Raw genomic sequence first — 17,709 nt, forward strand, 5'->3', positions numbered from 1 at the left:
TTCGGGCACACCGGTCAAAATTTCTGTTACCGTGAATAGTTAAGTGAGTAGAAGATGAACTGATCTCCAAAAGTCATAAAGTTAAAAAGATGAAACATTCTTTTCAACATTTTAAGCAAGATTAGTGTATTATTTTTGTTTTGTACAATTTTAGAGTAAAAATGGAAAGGAGCACCATGCAAAAGTTTGGGCACCCCAAGAGATTTGAGCTCTCAGATAACTTTTACCAAGGTCTCAGAACTTAATTAGCTTGTTAGGGCTATGGCTTGTTCACAATCATCATTAGGAAAGGCCAGGTGATGCAAATTTCAAAGCTTTATAAATACCCTGACTCCTCAAACCTTGTCCCAACAATCAGTAGCCATGGGCTCCTCTAAGCAGCTGCCTAGCGCTCTGAAAATTAAAATAACTGATGTCCACAAAGCAGGAGAAGGATATAAGAAGATAGCAAAGCATTTTCAGGTAGCTGTTTCCTCAGTTCATAATGTAAATAAGAAACGGCAGTTAACAGGAACGGTGGAGGTCAAGTTGAGGTCTGGAAGACCAAGAAAACTTTCCGAGAGAACTGCTTGTAGGATTGCCAGAAAGGCAAATCAAAACCCCCGTTTGACTGCAAAAGACCTTCAGGAAGAATTAGCGGACTCTGGAGTGGTGGTGCACTGTTCTACTGTGCAGCAACACCAGCACAAATATGACCTTCATGGAAGAGTCATCAGAAGAAAACCTTTCCTGCGTCACCACAAAATTCAGTGTCAGAAGTTTGCAAAGGAACATCTAAACAAGCCTGATGCATTTCGGAAACAAGTCCTGTGTACTGATGAAGTTAAAATAGAACTTTTTGGCTGCAATGTGCAAAGGTATGTTTGGAGAAAAATGCGTGCAGATTTTCATGAAAAGAACTGTTAAGCACGGGGGTGGATCGATCATGCTTTGGGCTTGTGTTGCAGCCAGTGGCACAGGGAACATTTCACTGGTGGAGGGAAGAATGAATTCAATTAAATACCAGCAAATTCTGGAAGCAAACATCACACCGTCTGTATAAAAGCTGAAGGTGAAAAGAGGATGGCTTCTACAACAGGATAATGATCCTAAACACAACTCAAAATCCACAATGGACTACCTCAAGAGGTGCAAGCTGAAGGTTTTGCCATGGCCCTCACGGTCCCCCGACCTAAACATCATCGAAAATCCGTGGATAGACCTCAAAAGAGCAGTGCATGCAAGATGGTCCGCAAATCTCACAGAACTAGAAGCCTTTTGCAAAGAATGGGTGAAAATCCCCCAAACAAGAATTGAAAGACTCTTAGCTGGCTACAGAAAGCATTTAAAAGCTGTGATACTTGCCAAAGGGGGTGTTACTAAGTACTGACCATGCAGGGTGCCCAAACTTTTGCTTTGGGCCCTTTTCCTTTTTTGTTATTTTGAAACTGTAAAAGATGGAAATAAAGAAGTAATCTTGCTTAAAGTATTTAAAGAAATGTGTCATCTTTTGGAAATCAGGTCATCCTTTACTGGCTTAGCTATTCACAGTAACAGAAATTTTGACCAGGGGTGCTCAAACTTTTGCATGCCACTGTATAGCCCTCATAATTTTCTATACCTCTCTCAAATCTCCCCTCATTCTCCTATACTCCAGGGAATAAAGTCCTCACCTGTTCAACCTTTCCCCACAATTCAGATCCTCAGGTCTTGGTAACATCCTTGTAAAGTTTCTCTGCACTCTTTCAATCTTATTTACAGCTGGTGGGTGACCAGAGATGCACACATTACTCCAAATCTGGCCTCACCGATGCACTTCAACAACTAACATTCTCCTACGTGCCAGGGGGTAAAGACCTGACCTGTTCACCCTTTCCCTGTAACTCAGGTATCAGGTAGTTACCTGTTTTTAACTATGACACACAGATCCTGGCACCACTTACATGAGCTAAACTGGACAATTTCACATCTCTCCATCTTATACACCCATTGCCAGATCTTTGCCCACTCGTCGAACCTTTTATTACTTCCTCCTCTCCTCTCCACAGCTCACTTTCTGACGTATTCTTGTATCGTCAGCAAATATACCCACCATCCGCCACATCTTCATCCAAGTCCTTTATCCGAATTGTATAAAGTGAGGCTTGGAATTGATTCCTGAGGCACACCGCTTAGAACATCTTACCAATCAGACAATGTTGTATTTCTAACGCAAACAACAGGAATTCTGCAGATGCTGGAAATTCAAGCAACACACATCAAAGTTGCTGGTGAACGCAGCAGGCCAGGCAGCAGCTGTAGGAAGAGGTGCAGTCGACGTTTCAGGCCGAGACCCTTCGTCCTCTTCCTACAGATGCTGCCTGGCCTGCCGCGTTCACCAGCAACTTTGATGTGTGTTGGATGTTGTATTTCTGCCAGTCTCTGCTGCCTAATCAATCAGACTATGGAAACATGGGGGAGAAGGAGAGTGAATGGAGGTGAGCAACGGGATAGGATAACGTGGGTGTGGGAGGAAAGCCATTTCTTTAGAAAGGGCATCATGAATTCCAAAGGGTTGGGTAGGTTGATCACAGCAGAGGGCAGCTAGGGCTGGAGGGAGTACAGTCCTGCACCCTGAAAGGTCATGAAGGGTCCCACCCAGCCTGCTCACGGACTGTCTGTCCCACTCCCATCAGGGAGGGGGCTACGGAGCATCCACACAAGGACCACCAGATTCAAACAGGTAGTTTTCCCAAATAGTAAGATTGATCAACACCTCCACCCACTAATCCATCCCTCCACACCCCCAACCACCACAACTTTATCATTTCCTGTCAGTCATCTTACGTACAGACACTCCTGTGCCTAGTGTCACTTTATGAACATATAAGCAATCTATGAATACTGTCTAAGCTAGCTTACGTATTTATAACGATTGTATTTTTTTATTATAATTGTGTGCTTTATGTTGTGTGTTTTTCATGTGCTATGTCGGATCTGGAGTAACAATTATTTCTTTTTCCTTTACACTTGCATACTGGAAATGACATTAAACAATCTTGAATTACTGTTCACTGCCTCAAAACACCCTGTTGCAATTGCAAAGGCTTCATGCAAATTTCATTCAGACTTGAGTTGGAGGAATGATAGCAGAGATGTGGTCAGGGCCCAGAGGGGATCAAAATACACACAAGAATCAGGAACAGAAACACAAGATCTCTGGTGCTGGGAACACATCATCACAGACACATGGACCCCGGCGCTGACAGTAACTCGACGCTGACACTTTCTCAACAGACCAGCAGAACCCATTAATCCTTTCCCCGTACATTAGAGAAAATCATTCCAATAGATGCAAGAGTCCACCCCACCCAAGTGGGCGAGAAGCCCCTAAGTGGCTGACGTTTGTCACCCGCACTGGTCCTGCTGACTGCTGACTGCAGGACCAGTAACAGAGGGACAGAGACTCGCCAACACCAGTCAGTCGACGACTTGTGAAGGAGAGCAGCCGGTCAAACTGACAGAAAGACCACGACCTCATTCTTATAAAAGGAAACTGTTGGTTGGAACCAGAAAGTGTAATAACTGAGCTGCTTTGGAGATTGGCAAGGCAAAGTGGGCCAGCTGAAACAGAGAGAAGCCTCATTTATTTAGTGCCCGACACATTTCTTTCTGATCATCCTAAAAGGCTTCACGATTTACCACTACAGTAATGAAAGGAATGCTCCAACTAGCAAAACTGTGATGATAATCACTGCTCGGAGGATCAATTCTGGGACTAACCCTTCTCTGCTGTGCAGTGGTAAAGATGAGCTTTACTTTTCACAAGTACATCGAAACATACAGTGAAATGCAGCATCTTGCATTGACAACCACCAGAGTCCGAAGATGTGTTGGGGCAGCCTGCAAGTGTCGAGACACTTCTAGGGTCAATATTGCATGCTCACAGCCTACTAACCCTAACCCACCCTCTGGAATGTGGGAGGGAGCTGGAGCACCCGGAGGAAACACACACCATCACGGAGGGAGCTTACAGCCAGCGGTGGGAATTGAACCTGTGCCGCCGGTGCTGTAAAGGGTTATGCTGACCACTACACGACTGTGCCACACCAGGTCCAGCAACACAGGATCTTTCCCATCCCCCCACAGTGCAGGCATGGTTAGTTTAATACGTCGTTCTTTGATAGGTTTAGTTTACATGTTATTGTTAAATTGGTGGCACCTGCCAGTGCACTACCCCCTCAGCACCGACCTGAAGTGTCTGCTTGGTACCCGGAGCGGGAGACCATGCAAACATAAAGCTGAGATTTAACAAGGATGCACTGAGTTACTGCCTGAGGCAGCAGTGGACACAGATTTGGAAACTATCAAATGGGAACTGCAGAAATTCTTGATAAAGAGACATTTGCAGGGCTGCAGGGAAAGAACGGGGAGTGAGACTGGGTGGGCATTCAAAGAGCCGGTACAGGTTTGGTGGTTGGAATGTCCTCTTTCAGTATTCTGAGACTGAGTGGGGTTTTAATTAATTAATTAATTAATTAGCTTGTTTATTTAGAGATACAGTGAGGAACACCCTCCAGCACAACGAGCTGCCCTGCCCAGCATCCCACCTATTAACCCTAGTCTAATCACAGGACAACTTACAATCACCAATTAACCCTAGTCTAATCACAGGACAACTTACAACCACCTATTAACCCTAGTCTAATCACAGGACAACTTACAATCACCTATTAACCCACTAACTGGTTTGTATTTAGACTGTGGGAGGAAACTGGAGCACCCGGAGGAAACCCACGTGGTCATGGGGAGAACGTACAAACTCCTTACAAACGCTACCAGAATTGAATTCTGATCTCCAATGCCCTGAGCTGTAATAGCATCATGCTAACCGCTACGCCACCATCACCAGTTCCACAGGGGGCACAGAAGCCATTCCTGTGACCCCCGTTCACCTAATACAGACAATATCGCAGTGCTCAGCATCAGTGACTGTGGTTCAGTCCCTGCTGCTGTCTGTAAGATGTTCTTCCTGTGACTGCATGTGTTTTCTCCGGGTGCTCCAGTTTCCGCCCACGTTCCAGAGATGTACAGGTTAGGGTTAGTGAGTTGTGGGCATGCTCTGTAGGCACTGGATGTGTGGGACACTTGTTGGGTTGCACCCAGCTTGTCCTCGGACTGCGTTAGCTGCTGATGCAAACGATGCATCTCACTGTATGTTTCAATGTACATGTGAGAAATAAAACTCATCTTTATGATTAAACAGACATGATCTTTGAGATTTAATATCAGATTCTAGCTAGTGAAGTACAGCAGGTCAACCAGTGGTTGGACGAGGGGTATGCAGTTTCAGCGGCATACCTGAATGGGAGATTGTGGACACTTGTGACGTCAGCCCTGACGTGTGAGGGTTTCGGGATACGACAGGCAGCGGTCCCCGGTTCAGGATCGACCCGGCTGGGTTACTGTAGGCCAGACCAGTGGCACTCTGTGCTGCAGAGTGTAGGGAGGCTTCATGGTTAGGTAGTCCACCTGGCTGAGAAACAGAGACACAGGAGTAGAGGGGAGGCAAGTCAAAGTCCGAGTTTAATTGTCATTTAACCGTACATGAATACCAATCAGTAACAGCCAAATGAACGAGCTCAAGGTGGCAGAGCACAAAGTGAGCTGCTAATCACTATATCTATACCTAGTAGTTCAAATAAAACAAGTTTTTGCATTTATAGAGAACGTTAGCATATTAAAACAAACTACTTAATGCAGAGAAATGAACAGTCACCGTTTTGGGCCAAGACCTTTCAAGAAACTTGGAAACAATCTAATCCGAACCTGAATCAGAATCAGGTTTACTATCACTGGCATACATCGTGAAATTTCTTGTTTTGCGGCAGCAGTATATAGAAACACAGAAAACCTACAGCACAATACAGGTCCTTCAGCCCATAAAGCTGTGCCAAGCATGTCCCTACCTTAGAAATTACTAGGGTTACCCATAGCCCTCTATTTTTCTAAGCTCCATATACCTATCCAGGAGTTTCTTAAAAGACCCTATCATATGTGCCTCCACCACCGTCGCAGGCAGCCCATTCCACGCACTCACCACTCTCTGCATTAAAAACTTACCCCTGACATTTCCTCTGTACCTCCTTTCAAGCACCTTAAAACTGTGCACTCTTATGCTAGCCATTTCAGCCCTGGGAAAAAGCCTCTGACTATCCACACGATCAATGCCTCTCATCATCTTGTACACCTCTATCAGGTCACCTCTCATCCTCCGTCGAGTGCAATACATAATTTAAAAATTATAAACTACAATAAGGAATATACATATACATAGATTAAATAGGTAGTGCAAAAAGAGAGCAAAAATAGGGATAATTAGTGAGATAGTGTGCATGCTGGGTAGCTGTCCTGGATACTGGGGAGGCTAGTGACCATGACGGAGTTTGCAACTTTCTGCAGCTTTTTCTGGTCCCGTGCAGTGGCCCCTCCACACCAGACAGTGAGGTAACCAGTTAGAATGCTCTCCATGGTACATCTCCGTGGCAGAGGGCATCCATACATCAGCCATTACTGTCTGGCTTGGTGAAGCCTCCTCTCACAATGTACGAAACTCCAGCAAACTGGTCAGCTCAGCTGACAAGGTCATTACCTGTGGTCTGCCATCACTACAGGACTTTTATGTGTCCAGGACGAAGAGCAGGGCAGGAAGAATCATTGCAATCACTACCCACCCAACAAGCTGCCTTTTCCAAATCTCCCTTCTGGAAAGGGCTATATGCTATTAAAACAAAAATTCTTCATGTCACTGTAGAAGTCTCTTCCCTCAGACAGTTAATCAGATCAACCATTCTAGTTAGCCCCCACGCCCTGTATCTATTACCCCCGACACGATACTGCACTGTAAAGACTTTAAACCTCTTTTTATAATGAATTAGAGTGTGTGTGTGAGTGTGAGTGTGTGTGTGTGAATGTGAGTGAGTGTGAGTGTGTGCGTGCGTGCAAATGTGAGTGAGTGTGTGGGTGTGTGTGAATGTGAGTGACTGTATGGGTGTGAGTGTGAGTGTGTGTGTACGAGTGAATATGTGTGTGTGTGTCTGTGTAAGTGTATGTGCAAATGTATGTGCAAATGCATGTGCTACTCCAGATTTCTAGATCTGCAATTTCTCTTTTTCCTTTTTCAATCTTTTTATTAATTTTCAAATTCATAAACATAACAATATTAGTACAAAGAGATTGGGATTACATTATTGATAATTAACATATGCAAATATAAACTACAGATAACACAAGTATACCAAGCCTCCCAAACTCTTAATGTAATTAAACATGATAAAAAGAAAAATGAAAAAATGTCAAGAAAAAAAACCCAAATTAGAAAAAAAACTAAACTGAACTAAACAAAACTAGTTTAGTTTTGCAGTTTCTCCACACGGCATAACGTTGTGGGACTGTAAGCAAACCACAAAAGGAGGTGTCAGTGTGACTGAGCAGGGACGGTTCTAGGAAGCACACTGAAATGAAATGAAGTTGTGGGACGGAACTCAAGGACTCAGGCAGATGGACACCAGTCAGACAGAAGCAGAGATGGTGGGTATTTTTTGGGCTGAGAAAGGGACTAGAACACAAAGAGAACCAGGGTGGTGTTAGGCTGGGGAACAGGAGGAGGCCAGTGAGTGCAGGGCAATGGACCGTGCAGAATTTGGGTCACTGGAACTCACAAAGAATGTAAGTAGGAGGCTGGCCAAAACCGCAAATGGAATAATCATTAGAAAATAACTGGTAGAAAAGAAGATCTCTCTGAAACATTGAGAGTTGGTCAATGGCACACCCTCAGGAGGCAGAGGAAATTTGGTATATCCCCAGTAACACTCACCAATTTTCTCAGAAAGCACCCTATCCGGATGCATCACAGCATGGTCAAACAACTACACTGACAACTGCAGAGAGTTGTGAACATGGTCCAGCCCATTACACAGGGCAGCGTACTCTCCATGGACCTCATCTACACTCCCCCTGCCTTTGGAAAGCAGCCAACATAATCAAAGACCACCCCCCACCCTGGGTATTCTCTCTTCTCCTTCCTCCCATCAGGCAGAAGATACAAAAGCCTGAAATCACATGCCACCAGGCTCAAAGGCATCTTACCCCACTCTTACCTGACTCTTGAACAGACCTCTCGTAGACTAAGAGATGAACTCTTGATCCTTCCGATCTGCCCCTTTGTGGCCATTACACTTGCTTTGCCTGCCTGCACCACATTTCCTCTGCGACTGTAACAATAGACTCTGCACCCTAGTTTCTTTCTACCACCTTGATGTACTTACGCATGACATGATCCGTCCGAGTGGCACACAAACAAACACTTGTCACAGTGTCTGGGACAGGTGACAAAAACAAACCAATACCAAGGCTGGGTTAAGTGGGAAACCTAATCGTCCCAGATGGTGGAGCAGGCACATGTCGCAAATAAGGAACTCTCACTCCCAGCTTTATTGTTCTTGTGCAAGGGCTTGTCGGTGGTTAGTAGATCCTCTGATCCATTTCCAGACCTCTAGAGATTGCTATTGAAGAGAATGAGATCAACTGCCTCCCTTCAACACTTGCCAAGGTGGAAGGGTTAGTCACTCATCACTCTGGGGCACACACTCGAGGACAACAGCGAAAGGGGAACCATTCCAGCCTGTTTATCAAGGTTACTTGGAGTATCACGAGTGGTGTTGAACCCCTTATCTATGAAAGAATGTGATGCTATTGGAGAGGGTCCAGGCAAGGTTCATGAGAACAATCCCAGGAATGAAAGGGTTAAGGCATGAGGAGCATTTCATGACTTTGGGCCTGTACTTGCTGGAGTTTAGAAGAATGGGGGCGGGGGGGGGGGAATCTTGTTGAAACCTACCAAAATTTGAAAGGCCTAGATAGATTGGAGTTGGAGAGGATGTTTTCTATAGTTGGGGAGTCTCAGACCAGAGGGCACAGCCTTTAGAGCAGAGATAAGGAGGACTTTCTTTAGCCAGAGGGTGGAATTCATTGCCACAGGTAGCTGTGGAGGCCAAGTAATTGGATATATTTAAAGTGGAGGTTGATAGGTTACAGGGAGAAGGCAGGAGAGGGATAATACATCAGCCTTGATGGAATAGTAGAGCTGATGGCCTAATTCTCCTCCTATGTCTTATAGTCTATGGTCAAATCAACATCTGATTCCATGTACAGTATTAGAGCACACAGCCAAAGCTTTGGCTGAGTTCAGGTAACAACCCTGAAGAGGAGTGGAGTGGAGTGGGGAAAGAGGAGGCTAGTGAGGGAGACCCAGAGCTTGGTGCCCGGGTAGACAGTTGGAGGAGGGATGGAAAATGAGACTCTACAAGGAGTCCAGAATTGGTACAGTGCTGAGGGCCGGCAGTTCTGGGACTGGAGTGGGTGAGAATGACTTGGGGAGTGGGGAGTTGGAAGCAAAGATCTCAGGGGCAAGATGTCAGAGGGATCTTCAAACCCTTCCATGACAGAGTAACTACTTCACTGGCCTTGGTCACATATGGTGCAGTGAGGCGAGTTAGTTAGTTAATTAAATTCAACCCCCTCCTCCCATGGAGTAGAGGCCACTGACAGCAGCTCACCAGAATCCTGTCCTGGCAACAGGCCAGTCTTTCAAGTTGTCCCATATTCCTGGTGTCAGCTTTTAAGGTGGCATCGTCAGGCGTTCTGTGCTTGGCCTCTCTTCCGCATTCCCTGGAAATCCCACCATAGCACTTGCTGGTGATGTTGGTACTCATCTTACACCAAGTGTGTTCTCTCCCTGGATGACAGAAGGATGAACAGTGCAGTGGCCTTCACCACACCACTTCATATGTCTTCTAAGTGAAGATCCTTCCTCTCCCAAGTATGAGATCTCTGGAGCTTCTGTTGGTGTTTCTGTAGCTCGGGGTTTATACAGGATGGAGTTGCTAGCCCCACGGCTGGCCCCTCTCCTTTCACAGCCGGGCTTGGGACCATCCATGGCAGAGTGACAGTGAGGCAAGGCCAATATAAAACTTGAAATGCTGGCACAACTGCTTTCTCTTCACGGAAGCTGCCTGCTCTGCAGGGTGTTTCCACCATCTCTTGTGTTAGCCCAGTTTGCCAGTATCTGTCATTCCTTTGCTTTCCGAAGCAAGTCTGAGGCCATTCCATCCATGAGATCCACTCTGCCAAGAGTACTGCATCCAACAGCAAAATCACACGGCAATCCCAAGTTGGAGCCTTTGCGTATTTTTGGGTTAGAGGGCAGGCTACAGGAGACTGTTCTGTGTCCTTATACGGTCTGGTCTCCTGTTCTGCTCGGCACTGATGAACTTGCCAGAGAATTTGATGGCAGAGTGAAGATTATTGATCCAAACATCAGGCAGAGGGAAGAGACGGGAAGAGAGGGGCAGCAAGCAGTGTATAAACACCCAGCACCCAAGGGAGTTGGCTGTATAAACACCCAGCACCCAAGGGAGTTGGCTGTATTCTCCCTCCCTGCAGAGAGGAGCCAAAGTCCCTCTAACCAGCACCTCCACAGTGACCAACCACAGAGGATTAGGGTCCAGAGTACCATCCAGCCTCTTCTCAGCCGGCAGGACTATTCTGGAAGGAGTCATTCACCAAGCAACAACAGAACCAGGGATGTGCTCGGTACAAATCTCTCCTCAGGTCAAAGCAGTGTGGAAACCCCTCCTCAGTCACTCCCCCCACATATACCCCTCCTCAATCACTCCCCCCACACCTCCTCCTCAATCACTCCCCCACATATACCCCTCACACCCCCTCCTCAATCACTCCCCCCACATACACCCCTAAACCCCCTCCTCAATCACTCCCCCCACATATATCCCTCACCCTCCCTCCCATCACAACACCCTCCCTCGCGGCTCTCCAGTCACCCTCACTCTCACCCCCACTGTCCTTCCTTCCCCACCCTCACACTGCTCTCCCGTCACCCCTTGGAGCCCTCCACCTCACCCGGTGTGGATGGGGCCGAGGTCACTAACGCGAGTCGGGACTGCGGTGACATCGCAGAGGATAATGTTGTACCGTAACGTGGGAAACGCCCCTCGCTTGTAAAGTCAGACCCCACAGCGGAGGCATTGGGATAGTGAAACCCTTTGCCGTTGAACTTGGATAAGGCATTGGTGAGGTCTAACTTGGAGTATTGTGTGCAGTTTTGGTCACCTACCTACAGGAAAGATTTATCTGTATTTATCGTCTTGAATTTGTTAGTTTTTTTTGATAATTTTTCATGTTAACCACCTAGCAAACGACTGTAGATGTGTGGTGGAGAGTATATTGTCTGGCTGCATCACAGCCTGGCATGGAGGCACCGATCCCCTTGAATGGCAAATCCTACAAGAAGCAGTGAATTCAGCCCAGTCCATCTCCGGGAAAGGCTTCCCCATCACTACATATCTACACAAAGAGCTGTCGCGGGAAATCAGCAGCCATAAATCGGACACCGCCAGCACCCAGGCCACGCTGCCTTCTCACTGCTGCCATCGGGAAGGAGGTACAGGAGCCTCAGGACCCTCACCACCAGGTTCAGGAACAGTTATTACCCTCCGACCGTCAAGCTCTTGAACCAGAGGGGATAACTTCACTCACCCCAACACTGAAACGTTTCCCACAACCTATGCGTTCACTTTCAAGGATGTTCATCTAATGTTCTCGATATTTATTGCTTATCTATTATTATTATCTTGCTTTTTTGCTTCTTTATATTTACTGTGAATACCTATAAGAAAATTAATCTCAGTGTTGTATATGGTGACATATACGCACTTGGATAGTAAATTTACTTTAAACTTTGATAACAAACCGCTCGCCATCTCAGCCCGGGGTCCGCGGCGAATTCCGGCACCGCTCTGCTGCACTTCATCGGTCTGACCGGTTGATGCCGCTAGTGAGTAACGGTGCGGATTGAAACCGACAGCGCACATTGTACGGGTCCTTCGGCCCAGAACGTCGCCCCGACATTTTAAACTACCCTAAGATCAATCTAACCCTTCCCTCCCCCATAGCCTTCCATTTTCCTTTCATTCATGCGCCTGTCTAACTCCGCCGAGGATAGTCCCAAGCTTGGTTATGAAAGGAGAAGGGCTGGGCATGGGGCCATCCTGTAAAAACACAGAACGACAGAAACAAGGAAGACCTCAGCTTTGGAAGAGGAAGCATCTTCGCAGAGATGGGCTACACTTGGACTAGAAAGACTGGCCCAGGACAGAGGACTCGAGCGAGCTGCTGTCAATGCCCTATGCCCCAGTAGGGTGATGGGTGTAAGAAGAAGATGCCAGTTTCTTACGTGTCCCTGTTGTATCTACCTCGAGCACCAGTCCGCAGCGCGACCCACGGACTCTCCACATGCCCACTGTGCCTGTAGCCAGCGAGTCTCTTCCCCACCCTCTCCCAGCAGTCTCACAAACTGTTTTCATTCCATTAACCCCCTCCCTCCCAGCCGTGTACTAACAGGTGTCATCAAAGTTACCTCTGCTACAGCGCACCCCAGTATTTCCTGACCCCACTCGGCGTGTCCCTGTACTCACCTCTCCCACAGTGTTCCTGACCCAACCCAGTGTGTCCCTGAACCCATACTCTTCCCCCAGTGTATTCCTCACCCCACCCTCTCCCCAGTGTGTTCCTAACCTTACCCTCTCTCTGTGTGTCCCTGACCCCACCCCTTCCCCAGTGTGTCTCTGACCCCTTCTCCCACAATGTTCCTGACCCAGCCCAGTGTGTCCCTGACCCCTTCTCCCCAGTGTATTCCTCACCCCACCTTCTTCCCCAGTGTGTTCCTGACCCCGATCTCGCCCCTAGTATGTTCCTGACCCCTTCTCCCCAGTGTATTCCTCACCCCACCTTCTTCCCCAGTGTGTTCCTGACCCCGATCTCGCCCCTAGTATGTTCCTGACCCCTTCTCCCCAGTGTGTTCCTCACCCCACCTTCTTCCCCAGTGTGTTCCTGACCCCTTCTCCCCCAGGGTCCCTGACCCCACCCTCTCCCCAGTGTGTTCCTGACCCCACCCTCTCCCCGGTGTGTTCCTGACCCCACCCTCTCCCCCAGGGTCCCTGACCCCACCCTCTCCCCAGTGTGTTCCTGACCCCACCCAGTGTGGTCCCAACCCACATTCTCCCCCACTGTGTTCCTGACCCCACCCAGGAGCTGTGGGAGACTCATTTTCCTCACCACACTCATTATTTTGGTGACCTTCCTGGTGCTGTCTGGTAACCCCTCCAAAGGGAACCATCTGTTGCTCTCTCCCCCTCACCACCACTTCCCTTCCTCTATGTCATCCGCCAGACAACCTCCCCACTTCCATGGAGAACAGCCCCTGCTTCTCCAGTCTGCCTGCAGAACCTAACTCCTCCACTCCTGGGGCAGTCCATCATACACTTCACTGACCATCTTCATCTCTGAGGTGACAGCCCGCGTCTCCTCCATAACTGCCGGAGATGCCCTGGGGTCCATCCAGTGATGGTGTCCCACAGTGTGGGTGTGAATGCCAGGATTTATTCCTTGTGACAATGTGGGCCCAGGAGTACATTCCCAAGTCTTGGAAGTAAACATTCAGGTGGTGGCTGTTTCTTGCTGCCGTTGTCCTCCCAGGTAGAGGTCACAAGTATGGAGCCTCCATTGAGGATATCTTCAATGGCCCAAGAAGGTGGCATTCATCATAAAGAACCTTCATCATCTGTGACATGCCCTCTTCTCATTACTACCACCAGGAGCCTGAAGACACACACAACGTTTCAGGAACAGCTTCTTCCCCTTCAACATCAGGTTTCACTACCTCATTATTTTCCTCTCTTCTTGCACTATTTATTTTTCTGTATTTCATATTGTAACTTATCGTAATTAGTTTTAATGTATTGCACTGTACTGCTGTCACCAAACAATAAATTTCACGGTTTTACACTCAGTGGCCACTTTATTAGGTACACCTGCTCATTAATGTAAATATCTAATCAGTCAATTAGCAACTCAATGCATAAAAAGCACGCAAAAATGGTCAAGAGGTTCAGAACCAGGAAGAAACGTGATCTAAAAGGCTTTGACCATGGAGTGGTTGTTGGTACCAGATGGGATGGTTTGAATATCTCATAAACTGCTGATCTCTTGGGATTTTTGCATACAACAGTCTCTAGAGTTTACAGTGAGTTGTGTGAGAAACAAAAAAAAAGCACCCAGTCAGCGGCCGTTCCGTTGGCGAAAACACCTGGTTAATGAGAGAGGTCAGAGGAGAATGGCCAGACTGGTTCAAGCTGACAGGAAGGCGAAAGTAACTGAAATAACCATCGTTACAACAGTGGTGTGCAGAAGAGCATCTCTGAACGGACATGTCAAGTCTTGAGGTGGCCAGGCTACAGCAGCAGAAGACCGCAGCATGCACTAAGTGACCTCTCTATTACTTTATTGCAGGATGCACCAAATAAAGTGGCCACTGGGTGTGTGTCAGGGATCATCAACCAGATCCCAATCCTGATTCACATCACCTCTCTGCTTTTGCACATTTCCAGGTTCCTACGACAATTTGCAGCACTATCTGAAATCCCATGATGTAGAATTTACAAAATGCAGTTACATCCATTTCAAGAGTTTCTCATTCATCCAGACCCTGCACAGCAGTTTAAACAAACAACAAAGGCGATCAGAGCAGGTGACCAATGATGAGAGGAAGGTTTAACAGGAGTTGGAGTGCAGGGACAGGTAGAAAGCTTTAAGAAGGAACTCCCGAGTTTGGGACGAGGAGGGGCCAACAGTGGGGCAATTAAACTTGGGGATGACCAAAAGCCCGGGACTGGGGGATGGTATAGCTACAGAAGGAAGCTTCAGAAATGGTTGAAATGGAAACGTAGCCATTAGCATAATGTTCTTACAGCACCAGCGATCCAGGTTCAATCCCACCACTGTACGTAAGGAGTTTGTATGTTCTCCCCATGACGGCATGGGTTTCCTCCCACATTCCAAAGATGTACGGGTATTTAGGTTAATTGGTCACACGGGTGTGATTGCTCACGCGGGTGTGATTGGTCAGCACGGGTGTGATTGGGTGACACAGGTGTGATTGGTCACGCGGGTGTGATTGGGCGACACGGGTGTGATTGGGCACACGGGTGTGATTGGTCAACACGGGTGTGATTGGTCAGCACGGGTGTGATTGCTCACGCGGTGTGATTGCTCACGCGGGTGTGATTGGGCGAAGCGGGTGTGATTGGTCATGCGGGTGTGATTGGTCAGCACGGGTGTAATTGGGCACGTGGGTGTGATTGGGCACGCGGGTGTGATTGGTGACGCGGGTGTGATTGGGCGACGCGGGTGTGATTGGGCGAAGCGGGTGTGATTGGTCAGCACGGGTGTGATTGGGCACGCGGGTGTGATTGGGCAGCACGGGTGTGATTGGTGACGCGGGTGTGATTGGGCGACGCGGGTGTGATTGGTCAGCACGGGTGTGATTGGTCACACGGGCTCTTCGGGCCAGAAGGGCCTGTCACCGTGCTGTATCTCTAAAGGAAGGAAAGACGGGAAGAACAGAACGTGGGCCCGTTGCTCTGCTCCTTGGATGCAGTTAGTGCCTATGACCGACAAGGCGTTACCTGCCAGGAGCAGAATCCTGTACGTTGTGCTGGGAGCAGTGTCCACGTGCAGACAGTTCTAGTTGAATAATGGGTGGCTTGGTTTGGGCAGATGTGGGAAGGAGGAAGAGAAGGTAAATTGCTTTAAAAAAAGATAAACCATTCTGATCTACTTACACAAACTCTCTGTCTGTTTGTCATGTGATTCACCATTTCATACTTCCTGTATTTGTCACTGCCATCCAGGTTAGGCTCCATCGGGTCATCGGTGTCTGGGTCTGGGCTCTCACAGCCATTCAAACCCTTCTTCCGTAGTGTCTGAGGACAATCAGAATTTCAAAGTTTTAGTGTCACGTTTCCTTGGAGTAACCTTCAAAAGAACCACAACCTTGTTGTAGGTTTGGAGGTTTGCGTGCCTCAGTCACACAGAGAGCTCTGCTGGCTGGAGTCAGGGCTTTATGCTTTAGCTCTTGGCAGGGTCACCCATATCAAACAGGTTAAAGGGTAAAGGACAGACAGAGTGGTTCACTGGCCCTCCAGGTTTGGGGGTTCAGCTCAGGGCTAACAATCTTGATTGGTCAAACTATGCTATTAATGAAGAATCCTTCTTAATCTGAGTGTGACAATATTCCTGAGTCTCCACCCGGGACTTGCATGACTGACTATAGTGAAAACCGAGAGGAAGTACAGACACAATGAAGGAAGCTCTGAACACTGTCAGAGATGGAAGACCATCATTACTGTCCCAAACACTAGCGGCGTAACAGGCAGTAAACTCTCGCTCCTGGCATGTCATGGAAGAGCAAAAGGGAGTGTGTAACCACTGGCACTGAAAGCCCCACACCAGGAGTAGTTAGCGAAGCTCAGGACACAGTAACCTTCAGCTCTATAAATCTCCTGTTGGTCAGAGCGGTAAGACAATTCCATGCTGCAGGAAGGTTCTCGCAGCCTTGGGATGGACTGTGGGAAACAACCCGTGTCAGCATGGCCCGTCTGCACTGAGGTTGTATCCATGACCTCATCACTGAAGGTGTCCAATGGGGGTGGGTGGGTCTTGGTAGAAGGCAGCTTTAGGGACCAAAGAAGTCTTCTGTGTCTGCTTCACAATGAACAACATCTGATGTTCTTTCCGCTCTGGTCAATGTGACTGCAGTCCTGCAGCTGGTGTGCAGGGTGTGGGCTCGGTAGTAGGTTGCATCAGACTTCTACCAACCAACAGCCCAGAGCAAGTAGGAATCTTATCACTGACACCCACATCCACCAAACTCTTCAAAAAAGTACAGAAGAAATCCCCTTCCATTCACTTCCTCCCCACCACTTACAATTATAGAATCTTACAACAACTTAAGGCACACAAAGGAGCCCCTTGGTCCATCACTTTTTTGCTTCACACAAAACCCCTCCCACCCCTCTCCATCAGTCTCCTCGCCTTTCCGTCCCTCTCACTCAGTAGGGGTTATTACTGCCTCAGGAAACGGTAACACAGACAGGACCATTTGGAATCTCAATGTCCCTCTACTCTCAGTCACTCAGTATGTGGAGCTGTCTCTTCCAGCCATCCAGACACCTGCTTCAGGCCATCAGGAGGAGGTGGGATGACTGGCAGTGATGGTGAATGGGTGGACGGGAGGAGAAAAGCTTTTCTGGGCTCAGTGGACGGAAGAGTCTGGTCCTAACGTTAACCATCCAATCCTGATCCCTCACTTCCAGCTTCAGTTTTTTAGGTTGTCATAGTGGGGGGGGGTGGAGATGGGGCTGGTGGGGATCAGCTCCCACTACCTGTTAAACACTGCCAATGGCGTGCGTCTCAAATAGCCTCTGACAACCAAGTCCAGCTCCTGGCCTTCACAAATGGCTGAGCTACTAAGCCCAGCAGAGCCGTTTCTACTGACAGGAGAAGGAGCAAAGGCAGATTACTGGCACCTAAAACTCACTTCAGGCAGACGGGCCTTCGTCAGACATGGTTCGCAGCGCATCGAGGAAAAGGAAAACACGTGGGGAGGTCTTCAGGACTAAACCCCGAGGAAAAATCCAAAGCTAGCATCCTCAAGGCAGTCCTATGTTGAGTTCAATGCTGATTGACAACCCCTGCATTGCCACTGGTGCCAAACTGTATCAGTCTCTGCTGTTCCATCAGCTGCATGGAGATGAGGAGTTGGCTGCATGGGCA

The 17,709-nt window shown here is 48.0% G+C and overlaps 1 protein-coding gene across 1 annotated transcript in view; it reads right to left on the minus strand.

Moving 5' to 3' along the window:
• mef2b (myocyte enhancer factor 2b) overlaps positions 1–17,709 on the minus strand; it is a 140,060-nt gene that overhangs the window by 31,036 nt on the left and 91,315 nt on the right. Inside the window, exons 5-6 of the mRNA XM_063032301.1 lie at positions 15,717–15,857; positions 5,320–5,494 (exon numbers count right to left, since the gene is read on the minus strand). Of these exons, the coding sequence (XP_062888371.1) occupies positions 5,320–5,494; positions 15,717–15,857 (316 nt within the window). The remainder of the gene's footprint in view (positions 1–5,319; positions 5,495–15,716; positions 15,858–17,709) is intronic.

The sequence above is a fragment of the Mobula hypostoma genome, chromosome 24 (assembly GCF_963921235.1).
Source record: "Mobula hypostoma chromosome 24, sMobHyp1.1, whole genome shotgun sequence".
Lineage (NCBI taxonomy): Eukaryota > Metazoa > Chordata > Chondrichthyes > Myliobatiformes > Myliobatidae > Mobula > Mobula hypostoma.